Source organism: Symphalangus syndactylus, chromosome 3, assembly GCF_028878055.3.
Source record: "Symphalangus syndactylus isolate Jambi chromosome 3, NHGRI_mSymSyn1-v2.1_pri, whole genome shotgun sequence".
In the NCBI taxonomy this organism is placed as follows: domain Eukaryota; kingdom Metazoa; phylum Chordata; class Mammalia; order Primates; family Hylobatidae; genus Symphalangus; species Symphalangus syndactylus.
In genome coordinates this window covers 79,866,366-79,882,405 of record NC_072425.2, presented here as the reverse complement: position 1 = coordinate 79,882,405, position 16,040 = coordinate 79,866,366, and the positions used below count along the sequence as shown (strand labels likewise).

Sequence of the window (16,040 nt, the reverse complement as noted above, 5' to 3'; positions counted from 1 at the left end):
TTATCCCACAGGGCTGTTAATTTGAAAAAAAAGTATTTACTTGAGACATTGTGGTTATGGTAGCAGATGAGACAGGCAAAAGTTCCAGACCTCATGGAACTTACATTTCAGGCAGGAAAACAGGCCCCATGCCAGATGGTGCAATGAAAGGAGCTAACATGGAGAACTAGCACAAAAGTGTTGAGAGGGCCCAAAGTCAAACTGGGCTGGCAAAGCAACAGTATAATATTAGAACAAGAGCCAGAAGCCACTGCCACCTTAGGCTTGGATGAGGGAAGCCAGAGAGGGTGTTACCAGAGCTCAGGAGCTGGGGGCAAAAAGGGGAGGTCCCTTGGAGCCAAGGTGAATAGCAGTACTGCCTGACCCCAAAGGGCAGGGGTGAGGTAGAAATACCTGGCTGTCTGCTTCCTTCCTCCAGTCTCCTGCCAGTGCTTCCCACTGTCTTCAGCAAAGGAGCCTGGGAAAAACGTTTTGCCGAGGAAAGGTAGAGAATGGATCTGAGAACAAGTAGGCAAATGACTGGCTTATGGAGAAAACAGATAAAACACAAATAAATATATGACATAATGTCAGATAAGGATAAGTTCTATGAAGACAATTAAAGTGGGAAAAGGGAATTAGGATGCTGTAAGATGTAAATAAGACAGATGTACAACAGTGAGTGCTCCTCAAATTTTCTTTGGTTTCAGAACCTCTTTATATTCTTAAAAATTATCGAAAATCTTGATCTTTTGTGTATATGTGTCATATCAACAGCTAACAATATTAGAAATTAAAACTAGGAAAATTTAAAAATATTTATTAATTAATTGAGAAAGTAATAAGCCCATTACATGCTAACAAATAACTTTTTATGAAAAATAACAACATTTCCCAAAACAAAAAAATTTTTGAGTAAAGAGAGTAATATTGTTTTACTCTTCACAAATCTCTTTAACGTCTGGTGTAACAGAAGACAACTGGACTCATATCCGCTTCTGCATTTTCAGTCTATTGTGGCTTATTGTTTTGGTTCATGTCAGGGCTGACAGGAGTATGTGGTTGGAAAGGGGAGGATTTTGTGTATCTTTGAAAGGGTCCTTAGGGATCCATACAACACTTTGAGAATGCTGCTGGGGTGGGGATGGAGTCCTTTGTACCTAGTAGGCACTAGACTATGTTGGTTGAAACAAGACAAGTGAAAATTGCATTACGGATTTCACAATACAGTAGTCCCCCTTTATCTATGGTTCTGATTTCCTCTGTTTCAGTCACCTGTGGTCAACTGTGGTCTGAAAATATTAAATGGAAAATTCCAGAAATAGATGACTCATAAGTTTTAAATTGCACACTGTTCTGAGTAACGTGATGAAATCTTGCTCTGTCCCACCTGGGACAAGAACCTTCCTTTTGTCCAGCATACTCACACTATAGACTCTACCTGCCCATTACTCATTTAGTAGATATTTGGGTTATCAGTTAACCTCTGCAGTATCAAAGAGCTTGTGTTCAAAGAACCCTTATTTTACTTAATGATAGCTCCAAAGTGCAAGAGTAGTGATGCCAGCAATTCAGATATGCCAAAGGGAAGCCATAAAGTGCTTCTTTAAGTGAAAAGGTGAACATAAGGACTTAAGGAAAGAAAAAAATTGTATGCTAAGGTTGCTCAGCTCTATGGTATGAATCTTCTGCCTGTGAAATTGTGAAGTAAAAAGAAATTTATGCTAGTTTTCTTGTTGCCTCTCAAACTGCAAAAGTTATGGCCACAGTGCATGGTAAGTGCTTAGTTAAGGTAGAAAAGACATTACATTGGTTGGTGGAAGTCATGAATCAGGCCGCACAGCAGGAGGTGAGTGGCCAGTAATGGAGCATTACTGCCTGATCTCAGCCTCCTGTAAGGTCAGCAGCGGTGTTAGATTCTCATGGGAGCACAGACCCTATTGTGAACTGCACATGTGAGGGATCTAGATTGCCCACTCCTTATGAGAATCTAACTAATGCCTGATGATCTGAGGTGGAACAGTTTCATCCTGAAACCAACCCTAACCCTGCCATGGAAAAATTGTCTTCCACAAAACTGATCCTTGGTGCCAAAAAGGTTGAGGACCGCTGCTTTATGGTATTTACCCACCAGTACCGATGGCATTGCACATCATACTATTCATAGTATTCATAGTCATGTGGTCTCCTTATCACAGACTTTTTGGGAGCACCGAAGGAAAGATGCTAATTGGTCTTTAAAAAAAAAATGAATCTTCTGATTTCCTTAGCACTATGTTCACTCTAACCTAATGAGCTAATTCAGACTAGATGTGTAACTGGTGGGACTTGATATACACACAGAAAATATTTTAAAATTGAATGAATATTTTATAATTATTGTGCCATACATTAGAGAGTGATGGACCACCACCAGTTATTCACCTTGCAAATTTTATGCAACAAATATTCAAGCTCAGGAGAGCTTTCTATAATATCTGGGTCAGAGTAGTCATGAATTTCTTCCCATCATCGATTGATATGTATTCTTATAGAGTGCCAAACATCAGCCAAGACCCAAGTAATATAGTAAGATAGCTATTATGGAAAAAAAATATGAATGAATCATTTAGAAAGTATTTGTTCTTCAGAATTATTATCTATGACTCTGCTCTTTCCATCTACATAGATAATTGAATTCAGCATTAACTGAGCCCCATGACAAGGGCCCTGTGATGTAGTCGAACATCAGTCAGCATTAAAGAGACATGGCCACATTGCTTCAACCTGCAGATGGGCAGATATGAGTTGCCCACTGTGGACAGACTCATTTCTGAATGGGATTTATAGAACATCTTACGCTACATGAAATGTGTTTTACTGCTAGAGTGAGAGACCAATCTCACACCTGTCTTGCTAACCAGGTTTTGCCATATCCAGATTTCATTTTAGGTAGTTACTGTAATAATGATGTCTACCATTTTCTGTCTACTGTAGGTTAGTTAGGTGCTTTATATTGCTACCTTACCTCTCACAACAGCCTTCCCCCCACCGCCAGCCCCGCCCCCCAAGCATGACAGGCAAAACAGCCTTTTGCCTGTTTTCCAAATGAGGGAACTGAGCCTTGGAGAGGTTACAAATGTTACACAGGTCACAGTTTATAAAGGTCCATAGTAGGACTTTCTGGCTCCATTGCATTTTTTTACTATGCCAGAGACATCTGTGATAGGAGCATTCTGGGCACGTATATGAATGCCTTTGCATAAAACACAAACATGAATATATTCAAAGACAGCATGAGAGGAGGAAAAAGTAAAAGGATAATTTGAAGAAGCAAAAGGTTTTGCTTCTCTGTGACACCAAAGCATGAGGTCCCTGCAGAAGAAATCCTGCGTGGATGAAATAAAGAGGTTTCAAGTCATGGCTTTGCTACTTTCTCATTGTGTCCTGAATACTTGGAATTTGACTCATGGTCTGCTGAAACTAAAAAGATTTGTGCCAATGGTAAAAACCTCCCATAATAAGGTAAGACAGATGAGATGGTTCAATAATTTGTGTTTATGGTGAGTGTTGAGTGTGTATATGTATATGTGTATGTATGTATGGTATGTCTTTTAAAGATAAAAGTCTCATCAGCTAGGAAGAGAAGCAGGAAAAAAATAAATGAGTATTAGAGTATGACAACTAGCCTTGTAGTTTCACAATTAAGAAATGAGCAGACCGATATAATTCAATGTCTATAACATTTAGTTTTCAGTCCAGTATATAAAGGTGGACTCTGTTTGCCTTTCCTCTTTACTCCTCAGTCTGTTAACCTTATTTCCTCTCCTGTAACCTCAGGAAACCTAGGTCTTCAGGTTGTCGTAAGGTCTTAATAGGATAATGCATGGGACTTTGCATGTAGAAAATGTTCAATAAATATTCACTAATATTATTACTAATAATATTTTGAGTACCGTATTTCTGCAAAGGAGCTGTTGTGTTTTTCTCCCATATTAGAAGCTACACATATCAATAAACCATTGAGGCTCCCAGAAATAAAGACCCCAGAGGCCCTAAGTCTCTTTCAACAGGTAAAGTCAGTGGTAGGTTCCTGGACTTGCTGCTGAGGTGGACTTTTCGGCCATGGTTTCTCAGTCACCTCTCAAAGAGTTGACACTTTGGAGCCCATGAAGTTTTTTAGCCCTAAAACATGTTGACTCTTTAAATAGCTGTGGAATCTGGCTCCCCTTATCAGTCTACAACGACTCACAGGGCTGATTGGACTTCATGTTATTTCAGGTGCCGCAGGTGTACGTTTCATCTCTTGCAGCGCCTTGTCCTCCCCACAGTGCTATCCAGCAGCTGCCCTTTGAGGAATGTCCTTTAACAAATATGACCAAAACTGGAGCTCTGGTTTTTCACATAAAGTATTGCAGCCTTTATAACAAATTGGCAAGGAGACATTATCAAAGTGAACTGTTAAAATTACACAATAAATAGACCTACAAGGTCCTCTTGCCCCAGCACTTTGCCCATCTGCTAGGTCTCCTTCGGGCACCTGCCTCATCCTCTTGGCTGTATCAGGGGTCCTGAGCCTCCTTCAACTGAAGGAGACCTCCTACCACCAATTCAGCAGTAGCAGTTCTGAAGCCTGTCACAATCTCCGACTGGGCACAGTGCTTTCAACAAGGAGCAAGTAAGAGCTCCCAGACCCGGGTAGGAACAGGGCTTTGAATCCAGTTACCTTCTGGCTGCTAGTGCCCTGAATTTACTGTTAGAGCCTTCTCTAAGGTTACCTCTCTGCTCCTTTGCCCATGCTGAAGCAGTAGCATACGGTAGGGTGACGATGACCTTCCTTAAGAGATTTCTCAGTGCTCTTGGCTATTTATAGTTACTGTTACTGCCATCTGGGAATCCAGCTTCTAAAAGGTAAACTGGTTCGTACCACAATGTCTTCGTGGTGTTACTAAATGTGAGAAGGAAAAATGCATCCTGGCATATTTGCATGGGAAGCCTTAACAAGAGGCCCCTTTTCATCTAGTCCAGCAGTCTTTCTCCTTAATTTGAGAAATAGCAATGTGGTTTCTATGCTTTCATAGCTTTTGGGTGTGTCTTTGTTTTGAATAGGATTTAGCAAAGTCATTATCTCCTGTTTTAAGAAGAAGTTTCCAGCCTAAAAACACATCAGTACATTTTTTAACTGACATGATAAAAAACTGAAGCCCTCTTTCCTTGGAGATAAGCCCTTTCGAATATAAGGCAGGCAGACGTGTCCCTGTGGATGACTCTGGCTTCTATTGTATAGCTCACTGCTCATAAATAATGAATTTGACAAATGTAAAATGCATCAGTGAGTTTCAAAAGGCAGGGCTCTGGTGACAATGTTGCACACTTTGTAGCAGTTGAAGGGAGACGTTTATCAGTTGTTCCCCTTTTGGATGTTTTTAATGTCCATCAGCTAGATTATATTCATCATATTCATCAATGACCAGTAATAAATGGATTGCATATAAATAAATAAATGTGATAACAGAACTATGGCCCCTTGATTAGCACAATGTCCAATAAAGATAGGAAAGTCGTCATTAGTAGGACTTGAAAATTACCAAAAAGGACGAAATTCAATGAATACCTTTATAATTATATAATAGTCCCAAATAGGTCAGAGTTTTGAACATTAGAACTATTTTACTTTTTCCTATGGTGGTCTCTGAAATTCTAAGAGGTCTTAATGCCAAGAGGGGCACAGCTGTAGCCCATTCCCCACAGAGCAAATCATTTATTTTCTTAAAAAACATAGATCATATTAACTATCTACTTTCTAAAGTGCAATATCTTCCCACTACAACCAGAATAAAATCTTAAATCCTTACCTGGGCCTGCTGGACCCTTTGGGAGGAGGCCCCTGGCTCCTTCTCCCATCTCCTCTTGCAGCTGGACTTCAGCCACCCTGGGCTTCTTTGTGCTTCTCAAAACACACTCCCCCCATCCCCAGCTCTTCCCCCCACTCCCTTTCCTCGAGCCTTTGCGAGTTCTGTTCCTTGTGTCTGGAAAGCTTGGCCCTGGATTTTTGCATAGCTGGCTGCCCTTTCTTCATATTCAGATCCCCGCTCAAATTTCTCCTTCCTTTGGGAGGACTCCTCTAACCATCCAATATAATGTGACCTAGATCCCTTCTGTTTCTATTAGATAACCTGCCTAATTTCCTTAATATTATTTTCACTCTGAAGTTGTTTCTCATGTATATTTATTCATTTATATTAATCATAACAGAGATAAGAAGATCAATAATTCCTTACTAAAAAGTCAAAATGCAAATCGTCATAACAAGTCTGAAGCATTACCATTTTCTGTGGACACAATTGCCTGCAAGCAGTTGTCTAATTCAACTTGTATTTACTTACTATGTACCCAATAGTACAGTGGTAACTTCCGGAGGCCAATCAGACAGTCAGCAAATATTCGTTGACTGTTTCACACATGCCAGACAGTGAGCTAATGTGCTAAACGCTGGAACACAGTGGTAAACAAAACATGCATGACCTTATCCTCATGAACTTAAAAGCAGATAGTGGAGTAAGACCTACAAAGGGTGGAAGCTCCATGAGTGTAGGAATCTCTTCCACTCAGTGTTGCAACCCAGTGCCTAGATAGTGCCAGGCACATGCAAGTGCTTTGTATAAGCTGATGAATGAACAAGTGAAAGAAATAATTACAAGTGTGAAAAGTTTAGCAGAGGAAAATGCAGTGTGCCAATATACAAAGCACAAGCTCACACACAAATATTACCAAACATACACAAAGTCTCTAATAGGAGCCGCTTACAAATGATATTTTAGGACTCACGCCTGTAATCCCAGCACTTTGGGAGGCCGAGGCGGGCGGATCACAAGGTCAGGAGATCGAGACCATCCTGGCTAACATGGTGAAACCCCGTCTTTACTAAAAATACAAAAAATTAGCCGGGCTCAGTGGCGGGCGCCTGTAGTCCCAGCTACGCGGGAGGCTGAGGCAGGAGAATGGCGTGAACCCGGGAGGCGGAGCTTGCAGTGAGCCGAGATCGCACCACTGCACTCCAGCCTGGGTGAAAGAGCAAAAACTCCGTCTCAAAAAAAAAAAAAAAAAAAAAAAGATATTTTAGGTGAGACCAGAAGGGTAAATGGGATTCAGCAAGGTAGAAAGGATAGGATGGTGGTACGGGGTCTGGGTAGCGGGGCAGAACAACAGCTACAAAGGTCCTGACATGAGAAAATTGAGGCATCCCTGAAGGACTGAAAGAAGGAGAGTGTGAGCACTGTGCAATGAGTGAGGCTGGAGTGACATGTGAGGAAGTCACAGAGGGAGCAGGACCTTGGAAGTCTTAGAAAGAACTCTGGTCTTGGCTGGGCATGATGGCTCACGCCTTTAATCCCAGCACTTTGGGAGGCCAAGACAGGTGGATCACCTGAGGTCAGGAGTTCAAGACGAGCCTGGTCAGTAGGGTGAAACCCTGTCTCTACTAAAAATTACAAAAATTAGCTGGGCGTGGTAGTGGGTGCCTGTAATCTCAGCTACTGGGGAGGCTGAGGCAGGAGAATCACTTGAACTCCAGAGGCGGAGGTGGCAGTGAGTCGAGATAGCGCCACTGCACTCCAGCCTGGGAGATAAGAGTGAAATTCCTTTTCAAAAATACATAAATAAATAAACAAACAAACAAATAAAATAACTCTGATCTTTATTCTACAGTTATAGGAAGCCTCTGAAGGCAGATGAGTGACATGTTAAGACTTGAATGTTAAAAGAATTGCTCTGGCCACAGATTGGGGAGGGGCAAGGATGGATGCCCAGTGTTATGGAGAAAAAATGATTTTTCGCTCTACTCTACCTTTCGTAGCTCTTAAATGGAACTTCCTGAGACAACACACACACACACACACACAAAAGAAAACAAAAGAAGTTTATAAATATGTATACTTTATGTACACATGGGGAAAACCCCAGAGAAATGAATACATTTCTCCAGCAGAGCTCAAAGAAAAATAGTTTAAACCTCAGGTTTATGTCATAGTTTGCTGAAACAAATTAAAAAAGGAGTGTGGGGAAACTCTGGTTGTGGGAAAATGGCCAGGAAGAGAGAAAACAAGGGTAAGATTACGCAGATTTTAGTCCAGGCCTTCCCTCCCTCCTCATTTAGCCATCCCTTTCTCCCTGGTGGGGGGAGAGAGAGAGAGAGATAACACTTTTGAAATGGTATTTTCCTTTAGATGTACATTTCTCTTACAAGAGTGACTTTTCAGAGTTCTGCATGTGTCTACAGTTTCTCAAAATAATCAGTTTGAAATAGTCAACATGCAAAGAGGCATATTTTAGAGTGGTGTATTATGTTCTCCTACAGTCATGTTTTGGAGTGGTTTGTCCTGAGCCCCAACACCAACTGAGAGCCCTTTGCAGTGGCCCAGATAAGAGATGATGAGAGCCTCAACTCAAGTGTGGAAAGAGTTGGGTTGATTGGAGAGGTTTAGGAGGACAAGTTGAGGAAATGTGTGAGGGGTAAAACAGGGAGCAGGAGGAGTAAGGGTAAGCCCTAAATTTCCGGCTTGAGCAAAGGAGTAGAGCCATTTACTGAGATTGAGAATCTTGGAGGAGGAGTTCCTGAGGGTGAGAAGTTTGGATGAGTTGGGTTTGAGGTGCCTCTGAGATATCCAAGTAGGTATATGGACCAAGCAGGTGGATATATAGGCCTGGGATTCAGAAAAAACATCCTGGGTGGGCCGTATAAATGGCAGCTGAAGTCATGGGTGTGGCTGAGAGCACTTCTGGAGTTAAAGCATAGAAAGAAAAGGCCTAGGACAGAGCTTTGAGGCACACCACATTTAATGGTGGGTAGGGAAAGGAGAATTGTTGGTAAAGGAGTTTGAGGAGAAGTCAGAGAGTTAAGAGAAAACCCAGTGGAGAGTGGTGTTCATGAGCAGAGGAAAGAGATGCTGCCAAGAGGAGGGTGTTGAAAGATTAAGTAAGACAAGGACAGGAAAGACAAGTATATTGTAGGTCAACACAAGAGGGTCAGCAGACAGCCCAGATGAGCAAAAACACTTGTAAGGCAGCATTTGTCCTCCCAGGGATATTCTAATCTACATCAATATCTAATCAACATCTCTGATTCCAAATTACAAAGCCAGGAATGTCAGTCTGCAGAAGAAGTAGTGAGGAGACATGAGGCTACCATGCATCTTCAGAGAGGGTGAGCAAATACCCTGAGTCTGGATTTTTTAGTTCTATTTCCATTCCCTCATGATGCTGGGCTCCACCTCCTGCTCTTGTTTCCTTTTATCAAGTTGCTTATGTTTGCTTCTGTTGGCTCAAGTGGTTTTCTCTTTTCTTCAACCAAAAGAGCCTTGATTTAGCCAAGAACTCTTTGACTCGCAAGGAGAAGGCTGCTTGACCTCTCCAGGCTCTGTAAAGGTCACTCTTGGCAGTGATTCAGTAGCTTAGCAGGTTTATTGCTATAGCCTGCAACTCCTAAGCCATAAATTAAGAATACCATCCACCTTCAATATGCATGGAAAGGTTTCATTCTCATCTATAAATCACAGAAATTCCAAAGGCCTTGACAATTCACAGTGCAACCTCCCTTAGCTGTTTCTCTTCCAGGAATTTTTTCAGATTTGATTAACTGGAGGGTGGAGATGGAACTTTGTAGGCTCATTTGATATCCTTGGCCCCATGAAGAAGGCAGAGAATTCTTTTTAAGGTAGAAGGCCTGAGGTTGGTTTATCTCAAAGATTTTTTTGCAATTCTGATTTCTGTGGCAGTAAATGAAGTTTGCACCCTCAAATCTACTAAACATCTGACAGCAATTTCACCTCTATGTGGCTTAATTCATGGCTGCTTCTCAGTTTAAAATCATCTTACTGCTTAAGATGGGTGAAGGTAATAGCTATAGCATGGTGCAGACATAGGTGGAAAATGTGTTTGGAGCTAGAAAAGGGGAGATAGGGACTGGACTAATTTCTGATTTAAAATTATTATATTAAAGTATAATAAAAATATATATAAAAAAATCATTACTATCATACATAAATGAGATAATGTTTACAAAGCCCTTAATTTAATATCTCTTTTTGAGCTGGTACTAAATTTATATCAAATATGTATCCACATATTTGAATAAAAAAGTCATGCTGCAAAAAAAAAAAAGAAAATCAGCAAATCTCATTTAGAAAAAAAAAAAAATAGTTCCTGAAATAAAGATGTTGATTTTCTTAAAGAAAAGATAATATTCTCAAGAGAAAAGGGTATTCCTGAATCTATTTTCTAACATCAGTCTGTCTCTCAGATGAATAGAGATTTCCGTGTAATTGGGGAATATTTTTGTGCTTTTAGCAAAGATGGAAAACAGCTTCCTTTCTCCTCTTCCTTTCATGTCATCCTTGGAGCCTTCCTTTAATGCCCCATTTTTCTGTTCAAGAGGGTATGAAATTAAGCAGGTGGAGTAAAAACTTCCTGGTTATGCATTAACACTGATTAAAATGCATAGCCCGGAATGGAATCCTACCATTATTTCAAAGTCAGGACCTCTGCATTTTTCCAGTACTATTTTTGGGCAGGAAAGGATGAGACTAGATGACTTCCAGGATCCTCTCAAATATTAACATTCTATTATGGAAGAGGATTGTCAATGACAGTACCTGTTCTGAGGGAAGATAAGGATCAGCGACGTGCAACCCTAGCAGAGATGCAGTTCCATTCAAAAGAGACTTGCGGAAAGCCTACCATGTGCTGGGCATGAGATAAGGCATTGCAGGGCATAGAAAGAACAGAAAAAAGTACTTCCTGTCCTTGAAGTTACTATCTCAAAGTGAAAAGAGACTACTAAAAATAAAAGCTTTACTACTATGACAATACTAAATAGAACTTTTATATTTGCAGATTATTCCAGTATCTCAAATGGCAATAACCCTGTGATTGAGTTATTACTGCCTCTACAACACAGGGAAAGAAATTCAGCACATAGAGAAAAAAAAGAAATCTTACAGAATTGTAAAAGAAGAGGGAGCTTCTATCTGGTTGAATGATCAAAACAGGTTGTATGGAAATAACTGGAGGTGAAACCTTGGATCTACTACTCTTTTCTTTGACCATTTTAGTAATAGATAGCCTTCCTCCCTTTAATTAAATTTTTATTTAGCAGCGCAAGTTTCTGGTTTATTGTTCTGAAAATGGTAGTTGATCGTCTGATGTCTTTTGCTTTTGTGAAGCACACTGCCTAATGGATGTTGGCCTGTTTCTAAAGTTACTGTTCTTCCCAGGCCAATATTCATTTATTCCAGCATATGCTAGAGGTGTTGGGGGAGTTTGTAACATGCTTTGGGTCTCTTGCTACACAGAGTTGTGTTTATCTGTCATGTTGATCAGTTGTATACAGTTTTTAATGGGAAAAGCATGACTTTACTGACCTTTTCTGAGCAAATAAATTTACTTAAGTCTGCTTGGTGTCATTTGGAAAAGGATGTTCTTTCTCTTCTAATCTGGGACTGCCTCCAGTGTTTTGCATTTCAGAATCCCAGAAGTTCCCAGCTTCACACATACCCAATCACCTGACTCCACAACTTTAAAAGCAGACTGGAAGGGGACCTGAAAGAAGATAGAGTGGAGACATGGAGTTCTGTGGCTATCAGTCATCAGTGCTGTACCTTGGTCTCAAGGCATATTTACATCACTGGTCCTCATGTTATCTCCATAGTAGTTGATTCTTGTTGCCACTTAAGGTCAAGCTCTCCTTCCCAAGAAAGGCTTTGTCTTTCTAGAAGATGCCTAAGGCTCTCCTTTTTGTGGGATTGGACTCCCTCTGAATCTTGTGAAGAAACATCCAAGAAGATTCATCTGTCTCCTTCCCTGTCTCCATTTTCTTCATGGCTCTCCTTTCAAATATGGTAATGAAGTCACTAGGCCTGTTTGGAAGGAGATCAGGAGTTAGCTTTAACAACTAAAATAAAACCACATGTTACATCTCTAGTTAAGTGAGGAATATGTTTGTTTAACTTTTGTTTCTTTGGATACAATTCATGAGGTTTATTTATTTTTAAATTGTAGGGTGATCTAGCTTCTCCTCCTTTGAGAATATAAAGAATACTGTTTCAAGGGTAGAAAATCATTTTTAAAATGAAAATTTATCTTTAAAATAATTGAATTTTTCCCAATACAGAAGGCATTTTTTCTAACTCTGCATAAAATCGCAGTCATTTACAAGTGGAGGAACCTGTTTAAAAACTGTCTAAATTAGCATTGACCAAATTCTTGGGGCTTTAAAGTCTCAGGTGAAATCTGATCTTTGACTGGGATTTTTTTTTTTTTCCAAGCAGGCAGGATGGCAGCTTAACAAACTGTGGAACAGAATCCCACGTGGTTAATGATCTGAACGGGAGGGTTCAGAAGGTTAATGTTATGGTGGTAAGAACCAGGAGTTGTTGTGCCTACTTTCACAGAAAATACTTTAAAATAACCACCAATAAAATCCTCACTAAGAAGCGAGAGGAGTGGCCAAATGAGCTTTTGTGTTTCACGATGACCTGTTTTAGGAATTTTTCATCTCCTTTGAATTCCGCCTGGACGAATTCTTCTTTACCTTGGCTTTAACTTTTCAGTTAACTATAAAAAATATGGTGCGATGTTATTGTTGCAGACACACTATTTTAGTGGTTTCAAACCTTTTTATATTTTTCAAACAAAAAAAAGACTTAGAACCTTAAATGAAATAAGTAAAATTGGTTCTGCGTTGGCTGCAGTAGTGGGTGAAAGGCTCAGAGTCCGCACTCCTACCCTCCCCGCCTGGTCCTCCAAGGTGAGGTAGCTTCCTTTGCTCAGGAAGCAGAACCCTAAAGCTTTGAGGAGCACAATTTGAAAACCATGGCTCCATAACACTTGCCACTTATGATTGCCTTTGGGGCCTGCTTTCCTCTTTGTGGGAGTCAGAAATGAATCAAAGACCATGAGAGGCTGCCTGAGACCACCAGCCCTGCAGCACAGGAAAGAAAAGCCTGGGGCTCAGTTGCCAATCCCTTGTGGCCTCAGCAGTTCCTCTAAGCTTCCCTAATTGTACTAAAAAGGTGTGCCTGGCAGAAGATGTGGACAATGAAAGTGCCAGGTCAAGGAGTAGCGATGTCACCTTAAGTCCAGAGAGGTTGATCAGACAGGGTGAAATGTTTAAGCATCAGATTCTAGGAAGCCCTTAGAAGGCAAGTGGCCCCCTCAGCAGATGATCAGGGAACTCTGTTGGAGCAAAGGGCCTCCATAGAACTTCGTTGCATTCACTCCTGAGCTGCGGGCGCTGATCTGGCTGCCTCAGACACTAATTTAGATCTTCTAACCCTCAGCACATCCTTGCTCCTCCTCTCTGGTACCTAGTTTCAGAGTAACCATTAGAGACACCATCTGTACTTTTACCTGGTGATAGTGCTTATCCTTTGAGGGGCAACCTTGAAACTCAGTATTATGGAACTTCCAAGTTTATGACCTTGAATGGTAACTTTGAAACTGGGTAATCTTCCACCAGCACCACTGGTGGGCTGGCCCAAGCTTTCCATCTATGCAACAGCCACAGCATCCATCTGAGTACTCCTTTTCCCAGATTGTCAGTCTCCAGTGCCCAGCCCAGCTTCCTCCTCCTGCCACTAACTGACACAGTGAACTAAGACACACTAAGACAATGAGCCATTGTCTTAGTTCTAGTTTCTCTGTTTGTTTCCTCTGTTTAATGGTTTTAGAATCTATTTTTCTCTTAGCTATTTCTCATTCTGAATTGCTGTGAGTGTGATTAGAATATTTTTAGGGTGGTTTTCTCCCCTTTCTTTTCCTTTCTATGACTTCTGAGATCAGATTTCAGCTGATGTCTGTGTGAGATACTATTGCTCATTCTGCATATACTACCTCCCTGATGGAGATATTTCCAAATATCACACTTTTCCATGTGGGGCTATGCAGCTGGCTGGTTTGTTTTGATGGCCATATTTCATTGGGCTTTCCAAGTGGTTCATCTTAGAGCATTATTGAGAGTTGTAAAGCCAACCCAGACCTGTTAGTTGAAGTGGGCGTAATAGGATGTTCCTACGATTTATGAGAAGCTCTAGAAGTTTAACTCCGGGCCTTTCCCTTTATGTCGTGTCATTTGTAGCATTGACCTAAAATCAGGGTGTCTCCTAAAGACTTGTGGGGGTTACACATAGATTGAACCATTTTGAATTTCTAAAGTATGTATGAGTCAAGAACCAAAATTTGAGTGTGATCAGAATGTCATGTTTATTTTCCTTAGTTTAACATATCTGAGTGTAGTCCCTGTTCCACCAGGTGGTGGGAAAGCCAGCTTAGACATTATTCAGGCTTCGTACCCTTCCTCAGACTTTGGTAAAGCTTCCAGCACTTAACTCAGTGCCAAAATACAAAGCAACCCACCCACTACCTTATCTACATGGGTTACCATTATTCCAGCCCATGTGGTCCCCTTGAGCATGCAGCATTTGTGCTAATCTTAGAGCACAGGCATCCTTGGCAGAGCTGGGAGCTGTGGCACCTGCCATCCAACCATTTTAGATATGTCCTGCAGCCATCACCTTTGATGGGTTGCCATCTTCCCTGGCAATAAGTCATATCCATAAATTATCCTAAAATACTTCCTTCTGTTTAGGCTTTGGACTGCAATGAATGGAAACTCAATATTTTTACTCTGTTTTACCTTTGGCCTCTGCCACGTCTTATTTCTCCACACAGAACAAACTCATCTCTTTCTGGACAACTCCTACTCATCCTTTGGGTCTCAGCTGTAATATCAGGGACTAAGTTAGAGGTACCCCTGTGAACACCCTGTCTCCCCAACCACTTTCTTACTAATTTGTACTTCAGGCATGATTTGCATCAAGATTACCTGGGAAATTGTTAAAAATGCAGAACTTTGGCCTCTGCCTGAGATCATATTGCTGAAACAGATTCTGCATTTTAACAATTTCCCTAGTGTGCACATTCAAGTGTGAGAAGCACAGATATACTAGATCATGAGCTCCTTGATCACAAGGACATTATTTTTTCATCACCATGTCCCTTTTGATGTGCCTAGTCCATAGCAGCCCCTCAGTAAATAGCTGCTGAATGCATGGATACCCTGTAATAAACATGTAGACCAAACATTCAGCTTGCAGTGGCTGCTGTTAGAGGAGGGGTTGTGCCTAAAGTGTGACCCAGGAGGTACTAAACTGGAACAAACTGGGGATAGAAGTAGGTTGGTCACCGCTCAGTGAAACCAGAAATATTGGGTTGGGTTCAGGCTAGGTAGCCAGGCCCACAGGTGTAACAACCAACTTAATAGACAAGATAGGGCCAGGTGGGCTTGGTTGGAGGGACTGCTGGAGAGCCTGACCTAGGAGGGAGGGAAGAAAAGACCTCACCAAAGAGGCAGAAGAGAAGATAAGGAAACCTCTGTGAGGGCTCCTGAAGGGCATGATGGGAAATAAATTTGAACAGGAAGACTGAAATTCCAAAGGCATTCATTTCCCACTCAGTATTGAAACACAGATCCCAACTAGATCAAAGACAAGGCAAAAAATATTAACAGAATCTTTATTGTTCTGCACATTCCTTTTTTTTTTTTTATTTGAACTAGGGGAAGATGAGCCAAAAAAAAAAAAAAAACAATGGAGTAAATCCATCTCTCGAGTTTGTTAGAAAATTTGATATTTATTATTAGTGCCTTCTATGTACCTACTTATCCCAGAGGCATGACTACCTGGGCTGACATTAAGGCATTACTAGAGTAACTGGAGCAGAGAGGTGGCTGCCTATGAAAAGCTTTTCCTTGTCCTTGCAGACATCTCTCTTCAAACCAGTCACTCTGAAAGAATGTTTGACGTTAGCCACATGGGAATTGTCTGGCAGGTGACGTGGTTCATGCCTGCTTGCATTTCTTTTTCCCTTGGAGGTAACCAGATGCTCTTTGGGACTGCTTGCACATTCGGGTTATATCAGTTCCTGAAATTTCTCCTTTTGTTGAACATAAAGTCTATGGGTTGTACCAAGGAGACTTAGCCCTGGCCTTCTGGTGGGTGGAAAAAAAAAATGGAACTAGCACTGCTTTA

General features: G+C 41.1%; 1 protein-coding gene across 13 annotated transcripts in view; it reads left to right on the top strand.

The window, feature by feature from the left end:
• Positions 1–16,040, top strand: part of MOB3B (MOB kinase activator 3B) — a 200,761-nt gene that overhangs the window by 87,418 nt on the left and 97,303 nt on the right. For 2 of the 13 annotated variants that reach the window (XM_063637036.1, XM_063637035.1), the window contains one exon: positions 10,849–15,635. The exons of 10 other annotated variants lie outside the window; for them this stretch is intronic. In XM_063637036.1, coding sequence (XP_063493106.1) covers positions 10,849–10,994 — 146 coding nt within the window. In that variant the 3' untranslated portion in view covers positions 10,995–15,635. Of the gene's footprint in view, positions 1–10,848; positions 15,636–16,040 lie in introns of those variants that run through there. One more of the 13 variants, XM_063637037.1, reaches the window with a different exon arrangement.